The 16726-nt window shown below is 42.1% G+C and overlaps 2 protein-coding genes across 2 annotated transcripts; both read right to left on the bottom strand.

Moving 5' to 3' along the window:
• Positions 1 to 871: 871 nt before the first annotated feature.
• On the bottom strand, positions 872 to 6809 carry sirt7 (sirtuin 7). Its single transcript, XM_042427031.1, has 10 exons — positions 6568 to 6809; positions 6303 to 6440; positions 5067 to 5171; positions 4920 to 4990; positions 4741 to 4813; positions 4554 to 4652; positions 3585 to 3821; positions 2932 to 3012; positions 2722 to 2828; positions 872 to 2513 (listed from the first exon to the last, which is right to left on the bottom strand). The coding sequence occupies exons 1-10, from the start codon at positions 6670 to 6672 to the stop codon at positions 2312 to 2314; spliced, it is 1218 nt and encodes a 405-aa protein (XP_042282965.1). The 5' UTR covers positions 6673 to 6809; the 3' UTR covers positions 872 to 2311.
• A 735-nt stretch (positions 6810 to 7544) lies between these two features.
• On the bottom strand, positions 7545 to 16490 carry si:ch73-100l22.3. The gene is made up of 10 exons (XM_042427019.1): positions 16040 to 16490; positions 15584 to 15709; positions 12719 to 15350; positions 12157 to 12284; positions 10566 to 10667; positions 9988 to 10104; positions 9537 to 9638; positions 9252 to 9368; positions 8749 to 8831; positions 7545 to 8303 (listed from the first exon to the last, which is right to left on the bottom strand). Exons 1-10 carry the CDS (start codon positions 16169 to 16171, stop codon positions 8144 to 8146), a joined length of 3699 nt encoding a protein of 1232 aa, XP_042282953.1. The 5' UTR covers positions 16172 to 16490; the 3' UTR covers positions 7545 to 8143.
• Between the last annotated feature and the right edge of the window lie 236 nt (positions 16491 to 16726).

Raw genomic sequence — 16726 nt, 5'->3', positions numbered from 1 at the left:
GTGGAGTGGAAGTATAAAGTAGTATAAAATGGAAATACTCAAGTACAAGTATGTCAAAATTGCACTTCAGTACTTGAGTAAATGTACTTAGTTACTCTGCACCACAGATTTTCTGCTGCTTTATAAATGTACTCTACTACACTTCGGTGTGAAATATTGAACTTTTTTACTCCACTTCAATTTAGTAATAGCTCGTTACCCATAATTTTATACATTAAGAAACATTACTGGTTAATCAAAAATTGCTCAACCTCAACCAGCTACATTAAAATTCTGCTTTCACACTTATGCATTATTTAAAAAAAATCCAGTAATATAGTATAAAAGAATATAACAGACAGGGGACATTCTGCAGCACAATGAGTATTTTTTGAGTACATTTTGCTTATAATGCTTTTGTTCTTGTAGTTAAGAAGAATCTTTTTTGCAAGATTTTATTGAATGATTTCTGTTAATGGTGATGGACTCAAGTAGAATCTTGAATGCAGGACTTAAACTTGTAATGGGATATTTTTACATTGCTGCTTTTACATAATTAAATGTATTGAATACTCCACAAACTAAGACAGGTAGCAAGTGAAGTTAGTTGTCTGTCAAAGTAACACCATGATGCCTTGAGGAGATGCAGCAAAACAAGTCGAATGACAGAAGTTAATTCTTAAACACAACAGACAAGAGTCAGTCTCAGAGATGTTTACTCACCAGTCATCTAGTAAATATAATAAATTAAAGCTATTTTAAATATATAAATTATACATGACATGAATAAAAAACTATTCCAGGCACAACCCATTACCTATCAAGTCTATACATTAAGTGGACTATACCACTATTAAGCTGTTACTCAAAGCAAGAGGCGGTACAGTGAAAATACAGATTATCATGAGGAACACTTTATTGTCTCACAAATATAGCATTTTTCTTTTTAGCAAAACACCGAGGAAAGTAATGAGTCTTCACATCCAGTTTTAGCACTGGTGGGAGTTTTAGGAATGCTGGACACTAGCTCACCACGGCTAGTTTGGCCTTTCATAACCTCTGACACTTTATGGTACATGATGCGATTATTAATACGACTGAATCTTCCTGAAACAAATGAACAGATACCTATTTGGTCATTTCCTATCTCCTAAGTAAACAGTAACTTAACATGATACAAACCAACAACTGATCAAAATTCAAGTCAAAATTCAAAATCAGCTTTCCTTCTTACACTGCTGGAACAAAAGGAGTGACAGCAGCAGAGTCTCTGCATTGACTGCAGAAAAAAAAAATAAAAATAAAAATGTAAACACAGAATCAACAACTTCAGTAAACCAAGGTAGCAGCTGTACTGCGTGGCCTGCAAACCTGAGGGTAGGTGACAGCAGAGTGAAGGTCAACTGTGAGGTCAGGAAATCATTTAAGTAAACCAAAATACCTTTTCAGTCACGATCAACACAAATGAGCTCTGTTGGAAAAGGTACATTCAACAGTTCAAGTCATTAACATCTGAAATAGTCTACAAAAATATAATTTACTCTGAACACTACATGTAGCAAATGTTTGACCTCCTGAACCTTTTAAAATCTCTTCTCTGTAAAAATTGGCAGCACAGAACTTGAAAATTGGCTGTTGGTTTGCTGCTGTTATTTGCCACTTATAAAACTGCACAATAACACCTATCTAACACTTCAGGCACCAGTATTTTAATGGCCATTTACATCTAGCTAATGCACATTGAATTGCTTACTGCAGTGCACCCATTACCATCTTGGTAAAAACAATAATCCAGTACACATTAAATAGAATTTAAAGTGACATTAGAATTTTAAAGTGACACTCCACAAAAAAACCCACTTATGTTCTGAGTCTCATGGCTGTAAAAACATGATCGTTTGTGATATACTGAGCATACAGGGGGACAGCAGACAGGATTATGTTGCAGGAGTGACTTCAAAACTTTCTTTGGATGTTAACCAAGCTAGCTTAGCTGCCATAAAAGTAGTAACATAAGAAACAACAGCAGCATAACAAGAGCCACTTTCAGATCTAGCTGTCACTCAGAATGTTGTATAAAATAATAAAGTCATGATGCAAAGTGCCATTATCATATGGCACAAATCCAAACTCATTCTTTCCTTCATACACACATACACACTGCATATGACTGAATGTTACCAATGTAGCCAAAAGACATCACAGCACATACATAACAGCACCTTAAAGTTTTAAGTCCGACTCATCATGGGACTGAAAGTTGAATCCCAGGTTGGGATTCATCACAACATACTTGATCATAACTAAGCATTTTTCTGCTAAGTCTGCATGTTTATGCAGCTTTTTTCTTCTTCCTTCCTTTGCCATAGCCTCGTCCAAACCAGCCGCCCTGCACAGCTGTGGCTTCTGCCTGGTCCCCAGTGTCACCGGAGCAGTCCTCATGCCCAGCAGGCGGAGCTATGACGTCACGAGTATGGCTGTTTACCTCCTCTAGACGCAGCGGTGTGGCCAGGCTGAAGATAGGGTCCTTTGCCCTGAGGACACAGAATGAGACAACCTAAGCTGAGAGTCAAAACGTTTGTCAAATCTGTGTGTTTTCTGTGTGTGTGTGTAAGAGTGTGTCAGGGGTGAGTCTCATGTTTGTACCCTTTGTAATAGGAATGACTAATTTATATATTAATGAGGCAAATATTTTCAGGTTTTCTGTGTATAATGGGTATAATTACTTCCTTTGGTCCTTACCTGTCATACACAGGAACCTGAATGTTCAGCTCCTCCATGAGAAGGCTCATGACATCATCGCACTTGCCATTTATTTTCAGTACGGCCAGATCATCTTTTGGTGTCCACTACAACAAAAGCACGACCACACAATCACCCAGCAGCACTATGTTTTCATCGTATTTCAAATTCATTCATCTTATTCACATAAAATGTCAAAACTAAACATACCTGGAGGTTGACAATGTAGAGTTTGGGCCTTTTGCTTGCTGGTCTGTTCATGCACCACAGACAAGCGTATTTCTTCAGCACCTATAAGAGAGACTGAGCTCACTACACTGTAAAAGATGCTGCAAGCAAATAAACCATCAACTAAAGATCACAATATAATCACATCAGACTACAAGATTAAGATCGTAGTCTGAGTGAGCGCAACCAAATGGAAGATGTGATTTATCCCAAATCTAGTAAAACTGATATTATAATTAGACTTCAAACAACTACGACTCTATCAGGGTTTTTGGAGTATTTGGTGACAAAGGTTGTACTGTCTGAACAGGGCAGTTAGGAGTAATGCAAATTTAGTTTTTCCTAAATTTGCATGAACAGAGACAAAAAAGGTGGTACATGGTACAAAGACAGGGTTTGAGGTTGAGTACTGGAGGGAAACTCTGAGGTTATATCACAATATGGAGAGATGAGTCTTAACATAAATCTGTCTTATTTATAATAAAGTCAATATTGTGTTTATTACGATACATAAACATAACTGTTGCCATTAAGACCATCTGTCCAGAGCCAACCTGCACAACCTACATCAGATTTTACTGAACCACATCACATTTATGGACACGTCGTAGGCTAATGTGGTTTATAAAACCTACCTTCAGACTGGAGCCTAAGCAGAGGATAACATCCGCCTTCTTGGCAGCCTCTGTGGCTCCCTTCCAGTTGAGAGGTTGCTCTAAGGTCCCTCGTTCCCCAAAGTGCACTATTGTGTCCCTGAGTTCACCGCCACAGTGGCTACACCTGCGGTCTGTCCCATGGCGGTGCAGCGATGTCCGCTCGGTCACGTCAAATAAACGCACGTACTCCCTGACTGGGGAACAGGACGTACACACCTGGAGAACGGATACAAAACCAGCACGTTAGGGTAACTGTGAAATTTTGGAAAAGTGTTTTCCTGGACAGGTCAAAATCCAAAAATAATAATAATAAAAAAAACATTGGAGACACGAAATCTAGGCAATTTTCATGCAACAGCATCTAACAGCATTGTGTATCTGTATGTAGGGATATCCTGATGAGGTTTTATTCCCTCATTCTTAGCTGGTTTCCCCTTCTTGTCAAACACGTTAAGCCGGTTTGTGAAAACAATGCACACTTAGCCTAAAGCAGGCCTACAATAAAATTAGAAAAGTGATTTAGACATGTGTAACAGCTGGATCTGTAGAGGCAGGAGGGTTTTAGTCAAGGTTTACTGAAGTTCAAAAGTAGTTTTTAAATCAACAGCATTTCAGAGATGTGAGTTAAGTGAGGAATGTTGGTGACAAAGATTACATGTCTCTCTGTTCATTTGTTGTGTGTGCACCCTGTGGTTCACTTGCTTGCAACACATGTTTTTGACAACTATTGGACCCATAACCAAAAAAACAAGGGAAACAAACAAACAAAGGATCAGCAATGGATCCGATTTTATATATGCCTGTATCTGTATTTTTTTTTTAAGAGACAAGACTGCAACAGAAAAACATCTTGACTTTCTAGGAGGTGGGACTCCTTCATTTTAGTGATTAGAAGGCAGAACCCGAGGACAACAGTTGTGTTTGTGTGTGTGTGTGTTTGTGTCTCACCTCAATAAACATGTTTCCATGGAGCTCAGAAAGGGCGTGTCTGGGAAGACCACTACGTAAGTGAAGTCCATCACAGTTTTGAGACACAACATGCTTCACCTTTGGAGACAAACACACACAAATGAGAATATGTAAACAACGATGTAACACCAACTATTAAACATTATGATGTCTTGGACTTACATACCATCATTTCCTTATAAAGCGTCCTGATGCACATGTGCGTGAAGGTCGGCTCTGCTTTACTCAGGTCAGACGAACTGTTTGAATAGAGAAACCAGGAGGATGATAACTGGGGAGTTAAATTCACTTCAGAAAAAACATATGCAGCTAATATCACATCACTGTAAAGACCACACAGCTCACCTGACTGTCCGGCCCTTCTGCAGTTGTGTCCACACCCCATTAGGGCCCCTGTAATCTGGGATAGAAGCTGCCTGAAATAAAATACATAATTAACCCTGTGACAGTGAAGAGGAAAAAAGGAAAGTGAACATTCAGAGTTTGGCGTACCGTACTGATCCCGGCTCCAGTGTAAACCACAAAGTGTTTTGCTTGTTTGACTGCTGCAGCCAGCTCCCTGACTTTACGTTTCAGCTCATCAGCATCATCACACACCTGCAGGTGGTAAAGTAAAAAAAAAAAGATGTTTTAAGATTTTACAACCACACACTTCTATAACAACCACATATCATGTTTTCATCACATTATTTCTGTAGCGCAACATGTAATATATTTAGTTTAAGTAATATTCACTTATGACAAATAGTATTTATTTAGATAAATTTCATATCTTTAAAAACCTAAAGGCGTATTCATGCTCCCCAGAAAATGTCCACTGATCCACCAGAAATAAAACATCCGATAGACTGCACTGAAGAACCTTGGAGGATCTGACAGTGATGAAACCAGCTGTTTATGGTTTACAAATATTTATTTAATTTCCATGTGTATATACAGTATGTACAGTATTAATAACTGGTTACAGGTATACTGAGGGTGCAAATTCTTGAGATTGTTTAACCCTGAGGTGGACCAGTGTGCAGTCGACACATATTGGCCATAATGTAGCTTTTTACCTCTACATCCCATTGTTTTTGTCTACTGTACTTTAACAGTTTGGGTAGAATCCAATCCCTTTCTTGAGGATAATAAGAACATTATCATGTATTTGTCTGAACACTCTGGTGCCACCCTCAGGCTAAACTGTCAATACAGCACAGAAAACACCTCCGGCAAGAGGCTGAGGTCTATCAAGACCAAAACCTCATGTCACAAGAATAGTTTCTTCCCGTCTGCAGCTGCCTCATCATCAAGGCCTGGAACCCCCACTGACACGGACTCCATCACCCATGGACATTAACCATTATATTAACATAAAACCCCATAATCTTATATTTGCACATCTGTGATCTTTGATCTAACATGGTGCATTACATTAACACAACTTGTATTATTATTATTTATTGCACACTGCATATGCTGTTTACTTCTTCTCAGTATTTTGTGCATCTCATTAAACTCTCTTCAGCTTAAAATTGGAAAAATAGCAGCTCTACTCACTTTCTTTTTATATTATGTAGGATTACTTCATTTTGTGTATATTTTTGACTGTTACGCACAACACCAAGGAAAATTCCTTGTATGTGCAATAAACCCGATTCTGACCAGGGCCCCCAGTTTATTTTTTTGGCCCGGGGCCTCCCAGCAGGTTATTCCAGCCTTGCAGATCGGGCCTGGCAGTCTCACCTCCTCCTGCTTCCTCTTGAGTACATTTCTGCGGACTTGTCTCCTGCAGAGCTCCTCCACAGTGTCTCTGTGCAGCAGCAGCGCAGCCGCCTCCTCCTCTGACCGCTCAGACTCCGGTTTCTTCAGGACCCGTCCAACCTTCAGGTACCCCGAGGAGAGAAACACCTGGTTACCGGACAAACACTACGTGCACACGGATTAAACTGCTGTTTTAGCCAGCTAGCTTTGCACAAGTGGCTCTAAATGTGCCATTTTCTCGTCTTACCAGTCTGAAGATCTCCCTCTCGTTTTCCCGTTGCAGTATTTTAGCTTTTTCTAAAGCTTTTCTCTCCGCCCGTGAAGAAACCCCACCGTCTGCCTCCTCTGCCATCCTGTTTTAATCAGCTGAGAAGTAGATATCTCCTGGATTCAAAACAAAGCTCACAGCGCCAGACCACCGACAGCCGCGGCGGATGTTGTCCGTTTAAAGTTAACCAGAAACGGCCTACAGCGCCCCCTGCTGCTGGGAGCCTCATCCAGCATTCACAAACTTCACGACAACAACATCCAGGTGTTAAAGAACATTTATTATCAACCACATACAAATAAATAACATAAAAAACAGGTCCGAAATCGCTAAGAATAAAAAACTTCAAAGGCTTACAAGTGTTTTGGCTTTTATGTAATCCCAATATTTAAGGCAACACACTCTTCAAGTATTAGCGTCAACACTAAGATCTGGTTGGATATTAACATTTGGATAAACTTGAGAACAAAATACTGTAAATATCATACTAAAGAGGGTCAATATGTACTAAATATCTGGACGTTTTGGCTGCAAAGAATCAGGCTCCTAAACATGAAGAAACTGAACAATTAAGTCCAACTTTCAGAGCAGGTTTACCAACTGGAGAAACATCGTATGCACAAACAGCTGAACTAATCACTTTGTTAAAAGGCCCTTTTCAAAGCAGACATTTTATCATAGCAGGAGAGACACAGGTGTAATTAATAACCTTAATCATGGCTGCGTTCCAGTTAGGTGTTTTAGTCTCAGAGTCGTAATATTGTACATGTAGGCTCACTAACTTGGATAACTGCATGCTTGCTTTTCAACATGTGACCCCTTAAAATAAAGTAATGTCTATCTGCAGCTATGTGCTATGTCTTTGAGTTGTAGACAGTTTGCCTTCCCAGACTGATTTATTTTTACAGGCCTGAGGAAGTAAAATAATCCAGTAACTCACAAGAAAAATGAATGAATGAAGATTTAAAAAAGACAACCCTATAATTTTGTGTTGCTTAAATGAAGTTTTTGCTGCTTTCCTACGTTTATCTATCTTGAGACCCCGAGGCTGGGAACTGAACAGAGCCATCATTAGTGTTCTTCATTACACCTGAGCTTTTCCTGATCATTTCCGCTGTGATTTAAGTCTTTCATGTACAGTGCAAAAGCTTTAAAGGTGCAGCCAAAAGGATGCCGAACTGGTTCTTTTCCCCCAGCTCAACGTTTTTGCCACTAACATCTTCAACATGAGTACACTGGGGATGGTGGAAAAGACGGAAAGCAGACCTGGTAAAGAAACTGTTACTGACAGTGGTAGTGGCTGTAGTGATGTATCTTCACCTCTGAGTCATTGAATGTAAAACTACTCTGTAAAATCTTGTGTCCACAGGGTCACCTGTAGTCACTATTGTATTACACCTGCTTGGAGAACTACGATACAGTGATATATTAGTCGGCAACAGGCATAACTTTGTGTCAAATTTGGATTTGGAAACTCAAATGTTATGTTATACAATATTCATGTAATCGCTAGAGGCCTTATTAGGAGTCCTCACTGGGGCCAATTAGGAAAGTGTCATCGGGGTCTAGAGGAGTAAGTGCTCTTGGGGACCCTCTGAGGATTTGCTCTGAACTGCCCTCGTTTGGTTTCTAGCGGCTGCTCGGCGGAGGATCCATTCTTGAGTCCAGTCCTCGTCACAACTCCCCTGTGTCTCTCTGCTGCCTTTTTCTGGATCCTGGAGGGAAGAGAAGGCAGGGTTTAGCTGCTGACAAAGGTACTGCCTAAGAAAAAAAGATTTTCTTACCCTGCAGTGCTTTCATTAAAAAAAAAAAAATCAAGCTGAACACTGCTATTTTAGCCGGCTGCGACACTACAGGAACACTTCAGAAAAATGTCTGACGTGGGATGTTAACTGCATTATCAAAATATACATGATGTTAAATCTTCTGCAGAACTTGAATGTTTTCAAACGTTGGGTTCATGTCACATGTAATGACCTACTTCTGTCTCACTTTCTACCTCACACACACACACACACACACACACACACACACACACACACACACACACACACACACACACACACACACACACACACACACACACACACACACACACTCTTGAAAGACATGTTTGTTATTCACAGCACTAAAGAAAACTGATCCGCTGAAAAAACTCACATCTTTCCTCTCTTCCTCTCCAGCGATTTTTGCGTCGCAACTGACAGAGAGCTCTTTCCTCTGGAATGGCCTGTGTGCCCGCTCTGAACAAACACATACACACATGTACAGGATGGATTAGCCTCTGCATTTTTCCTCAATAAGATGCTTCAGTAGAAAGGAAAATGTACACAATACTTTAGTCCTTGCTGCCCATGCTAAAGGTCAGAACAACAATACAAGTGCTGCGACAGGAAAAAACAAATCAACTAGAATCTGTGTCATCACCATCCACAGCACTCATCATAAGGGAGGTGAAAGGTCGCAGCCTTGAGAGGCCTGAACAGTACTGGTGGCATAATATAAAACAATATTTTTCAATTATATTTAAATGATAAAAAGTGAATCAGTGTGCTTTAATACTGATATTTCTGTACAATGTTTTGTTTTTGGCCCAGTTGGTGTAATGTATGATTTTTAAAAAATTTTTTTTTCAGTTCGACCAGAGCTTTACAAAAGGTCACCTGTCGTCTGAGCTCTCTCTCTCTCTCCAGCTCTCTGTCCCAGCTGATCAGTTGCATCCTCTCTCCGGCTGACAGACTGAAGAATACGTCGTAGAGCTCGTAACGTGCGGCGCGCAGCTGGAGGGGCAAACAATTACACAGCAGACGATGGTTTGAATGAATGTGCGTAATCACAGTGTCTGTTGTGCTAAGTGCTAATGTGGGGAATAATTGCTCATTGGCGGTGTAGAGGAGAAGAGGAGAGAGAGGTTAACAGATGGATACAACATGTGTTTGCCTTAATACCTGAAGAGTGACTCTCTCCTGCAGTAAAAGGTCCTGTCTGCTACAGAGTCCCCCCCTGCCAGGGCTCTGCTGCTGGAAGGCTTGCAGGAACTGCTGTGTGTCCTACATTTACAAAAAAAAACAACACACACCCACTTTCAGCTGCAATATGCCTTTTTTCACAAAGGACATTTCAACATGTTGCAGTAGGAAAAGCACAGGTGTAAATAATAAAATTAATGACGGATGAAATACATTTAGCTGCTTCAGTTTCAAAGTCCTGGTATTGTACATGCTGATTTACTGTCATGACTTACTGGCACGCCTGAGTTCAATGGAGCCATCGTTAACGTTATTAGTAACACCTGTGCTTTTTCCTACGATAACAAATCAAAATCTTCATAAGAGCAGTTTTTGTTCTTTTGTTGTTTTGTGCTACTATGGCAGATGTGACACTGCTGTCCTCACTCACCCCGATGGTGCGCACCAGCTGCGCCACTCTCTCAGTCCTCAGCAGCCTGCGAGTTAGAAAACCTTTCACAGCCGCTAACAGCAGGGGGCGGCAGCGTTCTGGGAGAGAGCTGGAGGGCTGAAGAAGAGGAGGAAGACCAAGAGCGAGCGATGAGAGGGGTGAATAATGAGGACCAGAGGGGAAGAGAGAGGAGAATGCTAATTCCATCAATGACAACCAATTAATTTCCCCACGCAGATTCTCAAGGTCTTTTGGTTGGCATCTGTTTAGCGCATCAACACAAGTGGACTTGCAGCTCATCATTATAATAAGCAGAATAATAAGCAGGTGATGTGCTGTCACTCACTTGTTGATTCTAAAGCTGTTGCATTAAAGGCACACGCTTCATCTAACTGAAGCTGAGCTGTTGGTGGTGGGCTAGCGTTTAGGATAAGGATTAAGACATCCGAGGGGGGAAGTATCAGTTTCACCTGAGTGTGTCAGCCAATCGGTGATGAATAAAAATTCTGAGGACAAAAGGATAAACAGGACAAGCTTTTTGCATCACTGACATTAGTGAACAAATGTGACGGTAATACCTGAGAGAAGGTAGAAAAGGTCATCGTGTCCCCAAGACGTGAGCCTGACATGGAGCAAGGGAGGGACACGCTCTGGAGGAGACGGTAACGCACCGCCAAGGTCTGAGAGAGAGAGACAGACAGAGAGAGAGACATGAGGTTGGAGGGAAGGAATAAAAGAAGAAGTACATGTGTGAGTGTGTGTGTGTGTGTGTGCATGTGCAGGAACGCACGTGTGCATTTGGGAGCAGGCAAGGTTGGAAAATATTGAATTGGAAAGGACAGCAAATGAGGCAGGAGGAAGAAATTAATTGAGGGTAGAGAGAAAGAGACAGGAGGGGAGAGATGGGGCACAGAGGCAAGAGGGATGAGATGAGAGGAGGAGGAGAGGGATGATGGGGATGAGGAGACAGGAGAGATGGAGAAAATGAATACAACAAGAGTAAAAAAAAAAAAAAAAAAAAACGACGGTGGAGGAGGTATGAGACAAAACAATGAGAGGGATGAGAAGAGAGAGAGGAAAAAAAAAAGAGAAGGAGAAGGGACCATTAGCGGTGGCACTCGGCGGGACGATCTGGCACTTAACCACAGACGCTCATGAATTAAACAAATTATCCTTTCCTTTTCTGTGTCAATTCCCTCGGTCCCCTCCTCCCTCTACCAAAGAGTCCAGCCAGCTCACTCTCTCATCACATCACAAATGATGGAGGGACAGAGGGGAGTCGAAAAGAAGTCTTTTTATATAAACGGCTTATGTTAATTATATTGTTGTTAAGGATACATAAATTAAATAGAGACTGTGATTAATAGGGCAAGGACGCCGACCAAGAACAAATACAGACACAAGCTGAAGATGGGAGAACTGGTTGCCAAAGAACAGCAGGCGTCCTTGAAGTCTTGCATGCGCGCACGCACACGCGCACACACATACACACACACGCACACAGAAACAGGCGACCATGCCAGCTCGCCTCTTAGGGATGTAATGAAACATTTATAGTAGAATCCCTGTGTGTGTGTGTGTTTTTTTTTTTTACTGGGGAGAGTCTGAAGGTCTCTTGTAATGAGCAGATGTCTGTAGTCTGCACACGACCCGGGTCTCTAGAAGCACACTTGAACAGGTAGGGCAACGTGTGTGTGTGCGTGTGGGTGCGTGTGTGTGTGCATGCATATGGAACAGCGCCAGAGCCTTTCAAAAGGTCTGCTTCTAGTTTTCACAAGACAACATTTAGGGTCAGTGTAATATCACAGCTTGGTGAATTCTTAAAGGTTCAGAAGCTCTCGAAGCCTATTCTTAAAATATGGAGACACTGGGCTGGATGTTAATTCTTAATTTCTCATAGGTGACTTTGGGTGGAGTTTAAAAACCTTGGTAAAGTGAATTATGGCTGCTGTACAAGAATTACGTACTCCGTGATCTGTACAGCAGAAAGTGATGCAATCCGATGCAAGAAGCGGGCCAATGGGATGGAGGATGTATCAGTATGACAGTGTTTGTACTATATCAGGTGTTATAGAAATATCTGGTACGTGTATCTGTCATTTAAACACCTAATTCTTCACAGTTCGGTTTACCGATAACATCCTTTCTGTCCGCATGTGTCTGTCTCACCTGTAGTAGTTCCTCCTGTTGTCTCCTGTGCTCTTCTTGCAGGGCTCTGACCTGAGCAGCGTGGGCCTGTTTTAGTTGCTCCTGTTTGTCCCTCTGACTGCCATGACCTTTACACCACTGCACTGCAGCTAAAACAAGTTAATATCACAATACATTGTCACATATGAGGATAAACTGGTGGCAAGACGAAAATCCCAATCCCAACATCCAACCACTTGGTTTACAACCGTGTGTCGTTTTTTAAAATATATTTTATGTATTTGTTTGTAACAGCATATACTTGACCAAATCTATGACTAAAATAAACAAGGAACAAACCAAAGTATCAAGCTTTGTACAGCCTGTACAGATCTGTTAAAAAATGCTGTGATTGGTCCTGATTCTGCAGATCGACTCAAGATGTCCATACTGCTGTTCTTATTCTAATGTTTGGTTTTTGTGTCACATTTGTACTGTTGATCTCAATCTGAAGTTCTGTACATCCCAAGAGCAAAACATTTTTACAGAATATGGCATTAAGTTGAATTTGAATCACATTTTGACCTCCCTGCCCTGGTCTTACCTCTGGGAGTTCTGGAGTTGGGTCTGACATCTGAGCCAGCTCCTCCGCTGGTATCTGCGCTCCTGTCCAGGCTCTCCTCTGTCATGTGCATGAGCAGCCTCCGTTTGACCTTGGATACCCCACCCTGACCTTCGCTCCCACTCTCTGGGGTCAGATTCTTCTCCTGAATATGATGATCTTTTGAGCCCAAGTCAGAGCCGGACCCATCGAGGAGCCACAGCCCAGATGGTGTGTCCACATCGTACGACTGGTTGAGAGACGGCGAGTGGGTGGTGTCGTGACCTTCCACAGCCAACTCATTCTTCCTTTCCACTGGGTGGTCACTGGTATTCGACAGAACGGGTACATTATGTGGAGCCGGGGTTTCAGATGGAGCGTTTCGGAATACGTCAGGAATGCGCATCCGCTGGGCCACAGAGAGGATACATTTAGCTTGTGGCTGCTGCTTTCTATAGACGCCCTCCTGTCCATAACTCTTAGTTGGTCCTTCTTTACCTGCAACTTTCTCCATTTTTCTATCTGTAGTCAAGGTTTTGACAAGCCTGAGCTCTGTTAAAGTAACTGCCTCTTTTCCTTCTTTGTGCATGAAGAGAGGAATGTCATCTGTGTCACTAATTCTTGGTTCAGGTCCTGAATCTTCGTGCATGTTCTTGCAATTGTCGAATGATTGATTTCTCGGCCACTCCCTGCACATTTGGTCTTGCTCCGCATCACTGCTACCACCATCATCCCTCAGCTTGTCCTCCCAATAGTCACAATCACTTTGACCGCGCTGCATATGTTTATCATCTTTAATTTGCTCTGCGTGCTTGATGCCTTCAAAACAGACATCACTATAGAGGTTGCTCTCAGTTTGGCTGTGACTCTCTAAGTTTTCTGTCAGTGTGGACTCCAGATCTGAGATCAGCACTTTCAGACTGGACAGGTTTGATTCAAGCTGATCGATGTGCTGTGAACTCTTGGCAAAAACACTTGTTACATCACCTTCAACCACTTGATGAACTGCTGTGTTCTGATGGTTTTGAAGTCCCAGGTTACCTTCTTCTTCAACCTTGCAGTCTTCATTCAAGCTGGTATTGAGCAGAACTTTCCCCTTTGAGGTCTCTTCATCTTTGATATTCCCTTTCCCCCTGCAGTGAACAGGACTCCTACAGAAATTTGGGGCTGGGATTGTGCAAAATTTGCCCAGTCCAGTACTTTGCTCTCTGGTCAAGTAAAAGGATTCCTGAACCCAGGAGGTTTCTGACAACACCGGCTGTTTCTGAAGGAAGGCGTCGATTTGTTTAGGTTCTGTTATGACCTCTTGTGAAATGTTTAGCTTATTATTTATTAAAGTTGTTTCTTCCTCAACATTACTTATTTCCTTCGTATTTCCATCTCCTGTTAAATGTGTGCTTTCAGATTTACAGTTTGCCCTTTTCCCAGTTAACTCACTTCCAATCATCCTGTCATTCTCCTGGGATTTCTTTGGTGAAGTTTCCACTGACGGGATAAGAGTGCCTCTCTTCTCTTTAGTTTTCTTCCCCTCTGCAGTCACTGTTCCCTTGTAGGGGAACTCGTCATTCTCCTTATCAGAGAGGCTCTGCTCCTCAACTCTTGGCTGTTCTTGTGCTCTCTCCTGAATTTTAGTGTTTTTGGCTTGGTTCCTAAGCATCCGCTGGCACCGCCGATACTCCTGAGATTTCTTCAGCAAGGCCTGGAGGCTCAGACGATAAGGTTCCTCACATGGCTTTAAGTCTGCTTCATCTGACTTGTCGTCTGCTGGTTCTGTTTCTCTTGGCTCGTGCTGGATATGTAGCTCTGTTGTTGGACAGTGAGGAGTGTTTAATGCCTGAGATAACTCTGGATTGTCTGAGAAGCCACTGTTGTCTAACGGAGAGACAGAGACCTCAATTCTGTCCAAATTTCCATATTTGTCAAGGTCAAGTACTGTGGTAGAGGGAAGGTCATCTTCACTCTCTATACTGTCCAGATGACTGTTTTCAGATTTCTCTCCTGGCAAAGAGTCACATATGACTGAATCCTCCTGGAGTGAGGTACAGCAAATGTCTTTTACAGCTATAAAATCATTACAAATGGATGACTCTAGTCCACTCCTCTCCAATTCTTCTCCATCTATGGGAGGGTGGCTAATAATATCTGGCATCTTGGCGATTGTGTTAGAGGCGTTGTGAAGGAAAAAGCCACCCATATCATCAGCTCCCTCCACAGAGCCAAAGCCATGGCTCTCTCTCCCTGCATAAATCCTTTCAGAGACACTGGTGGTGTTTTCAACATTCTCGTAGGTCACATAGCCTGAGGATACTGACCGGTGGCTCACACCATTAAGTGAATTTGGTTGTGATAGCTGTTGGCTGTCGTGATGGTCAATAAGGCATCCTTCCTGATAACTTTGCTGGGGTTTCACATTAGAGGTGAAAAAGGCACTATATGTAGTTGATGACAACGGAGGAAGAGAAACACCATCCTCTCCTTTCCTTGCAGGTGGTGACAAGAACGACAGACTATCCTTTGTCCCTGTAGAGAAATTGCTGTGCGACACTGACCCACCACTGGTGTTATGGGAATATGAAGATTTAGTATTAATCTCCGATTCTTGAAGCAACTCTTCCAATGTTGGCGTATTCCTCAGCTGCAATTTGTGAGATATCAAGAGGTCAGAGAAAATTTGTTTACTATCATTTGATCAAAACCATGTATGACATCACGTTATATGGCAGAGAATGTCTAGAGATTATAATTTGAACATTAATTACCACTCTGTGTAACTCAAAGCTGCTCTCATACATACAATAACGTAGGCACATAAATGTAGGTACACATTAGGCTTGCCAAGAGGGGAGCTGAAAACCCAACTTCAATTACCTGAACGCTGTGTAGAATAGTTTGCACATAGGCCATCCTTTGATCGTCCTTAAACTTTCTGTGGACTGCAGCCTTCTGTGCTGCATCTCTGTGTCGCTGCATTTCATCTCTCTGTTCCCTCGAGAGCTGTTATCAATAGAAAGCAGACATGGGATTTCATTCGCGTTTCATTCAATTAGCAGTTACTTTCATAATCGATTATTCTGTTGATGTTCAGAAGTAGAGAAAAATGGCCTTCAAAACTGCCCAGAGCACCAGGTGACTTCATCGTTATGCTTGTTTTGTGAGACAAACAGCCCAAATCTCAAATTCATTCATACCAAGTACAGCCTGACATTGATATCTATCTCCACAACCGACAGACAAGAGACAGCGAGGGCGTAAAAGCCTCTGTCAGCCACGATTAAAAACCTGAATCAAGATCTGATTAGAAACCAAGTAAAACAGAGCTCATACCAGGGGAGGAAGGATGGGCTGTCCATAGAAGCGGATGAGAGAAGATGCAGCTGAAGGTTTGTGTTCCTCCTCCTCATCACTTTTCCTCAGCTGAGAGAGACGATGCTGCACAAACTCGTCGTAGTCCTCCATCGAGTCTCATCAGCATACGATCGTTAGTAACGTTAGATAGTTTAATGGCTTACCAACGTAAATATGTTAACTTTATCTTGATGTCTTTCCTGACGTTAGCTAACGTTACCGAGCTAGCGAGCTAACGCGTTAGCTCTCGTTGCTCTGCTTAGCATTTAATATCAAACTGTTCAGGTTAAAATATTTTGAACATGTTAGAGAGCAGAGCTGAACACAGTCGAACAGCTCTGTGTTGTTACTTCTGATTAGACAGCAATACGATAAAGTCTAACAAGCTCTCAAACAAAAACTCTCCATCAGAGTCTGTCGTTGTTTACATTTTTAACCGCTTCGCCTGCCTTATCGTTTCCAACCCGCATTCCTCGAAGACCCGCCCTACTCTGCCTCTGATTGGCTAGAAGTCGTTGCCTTCGTTGGTTGGATTGGTTGGATTTAGGCATGAGGAGTGAGATGATTGGGTTAGGTAAGAATGTCAGGGTCAGAGCCAATCAGAGGCAGAGTAGGGGCGAGTCTTTGCAGAATGCGGGTGGAGTAAAATAACGCGCCTATCTGGTT

The sequence above is a fragment of the Thunnus maccoyii genome, chromosome 2, assembly GCF_910596095.1.
Source record: "Thunnus maccoyii chromosome 2, fThuMac1.1, whole genome shotgun sequence".
NCBI classification, from domain to species: domain Eukaryota; kingdom Metazoa; phylum Chordata; class Actinopteri; order Scombriformes; family Scombridae; genus Thunnus; species Thunnus maccoyii.
Note: the sequence above shows the minus strand (reverse complement) of the source record. Positions and strands in the feature narration are given on the sequence as shown.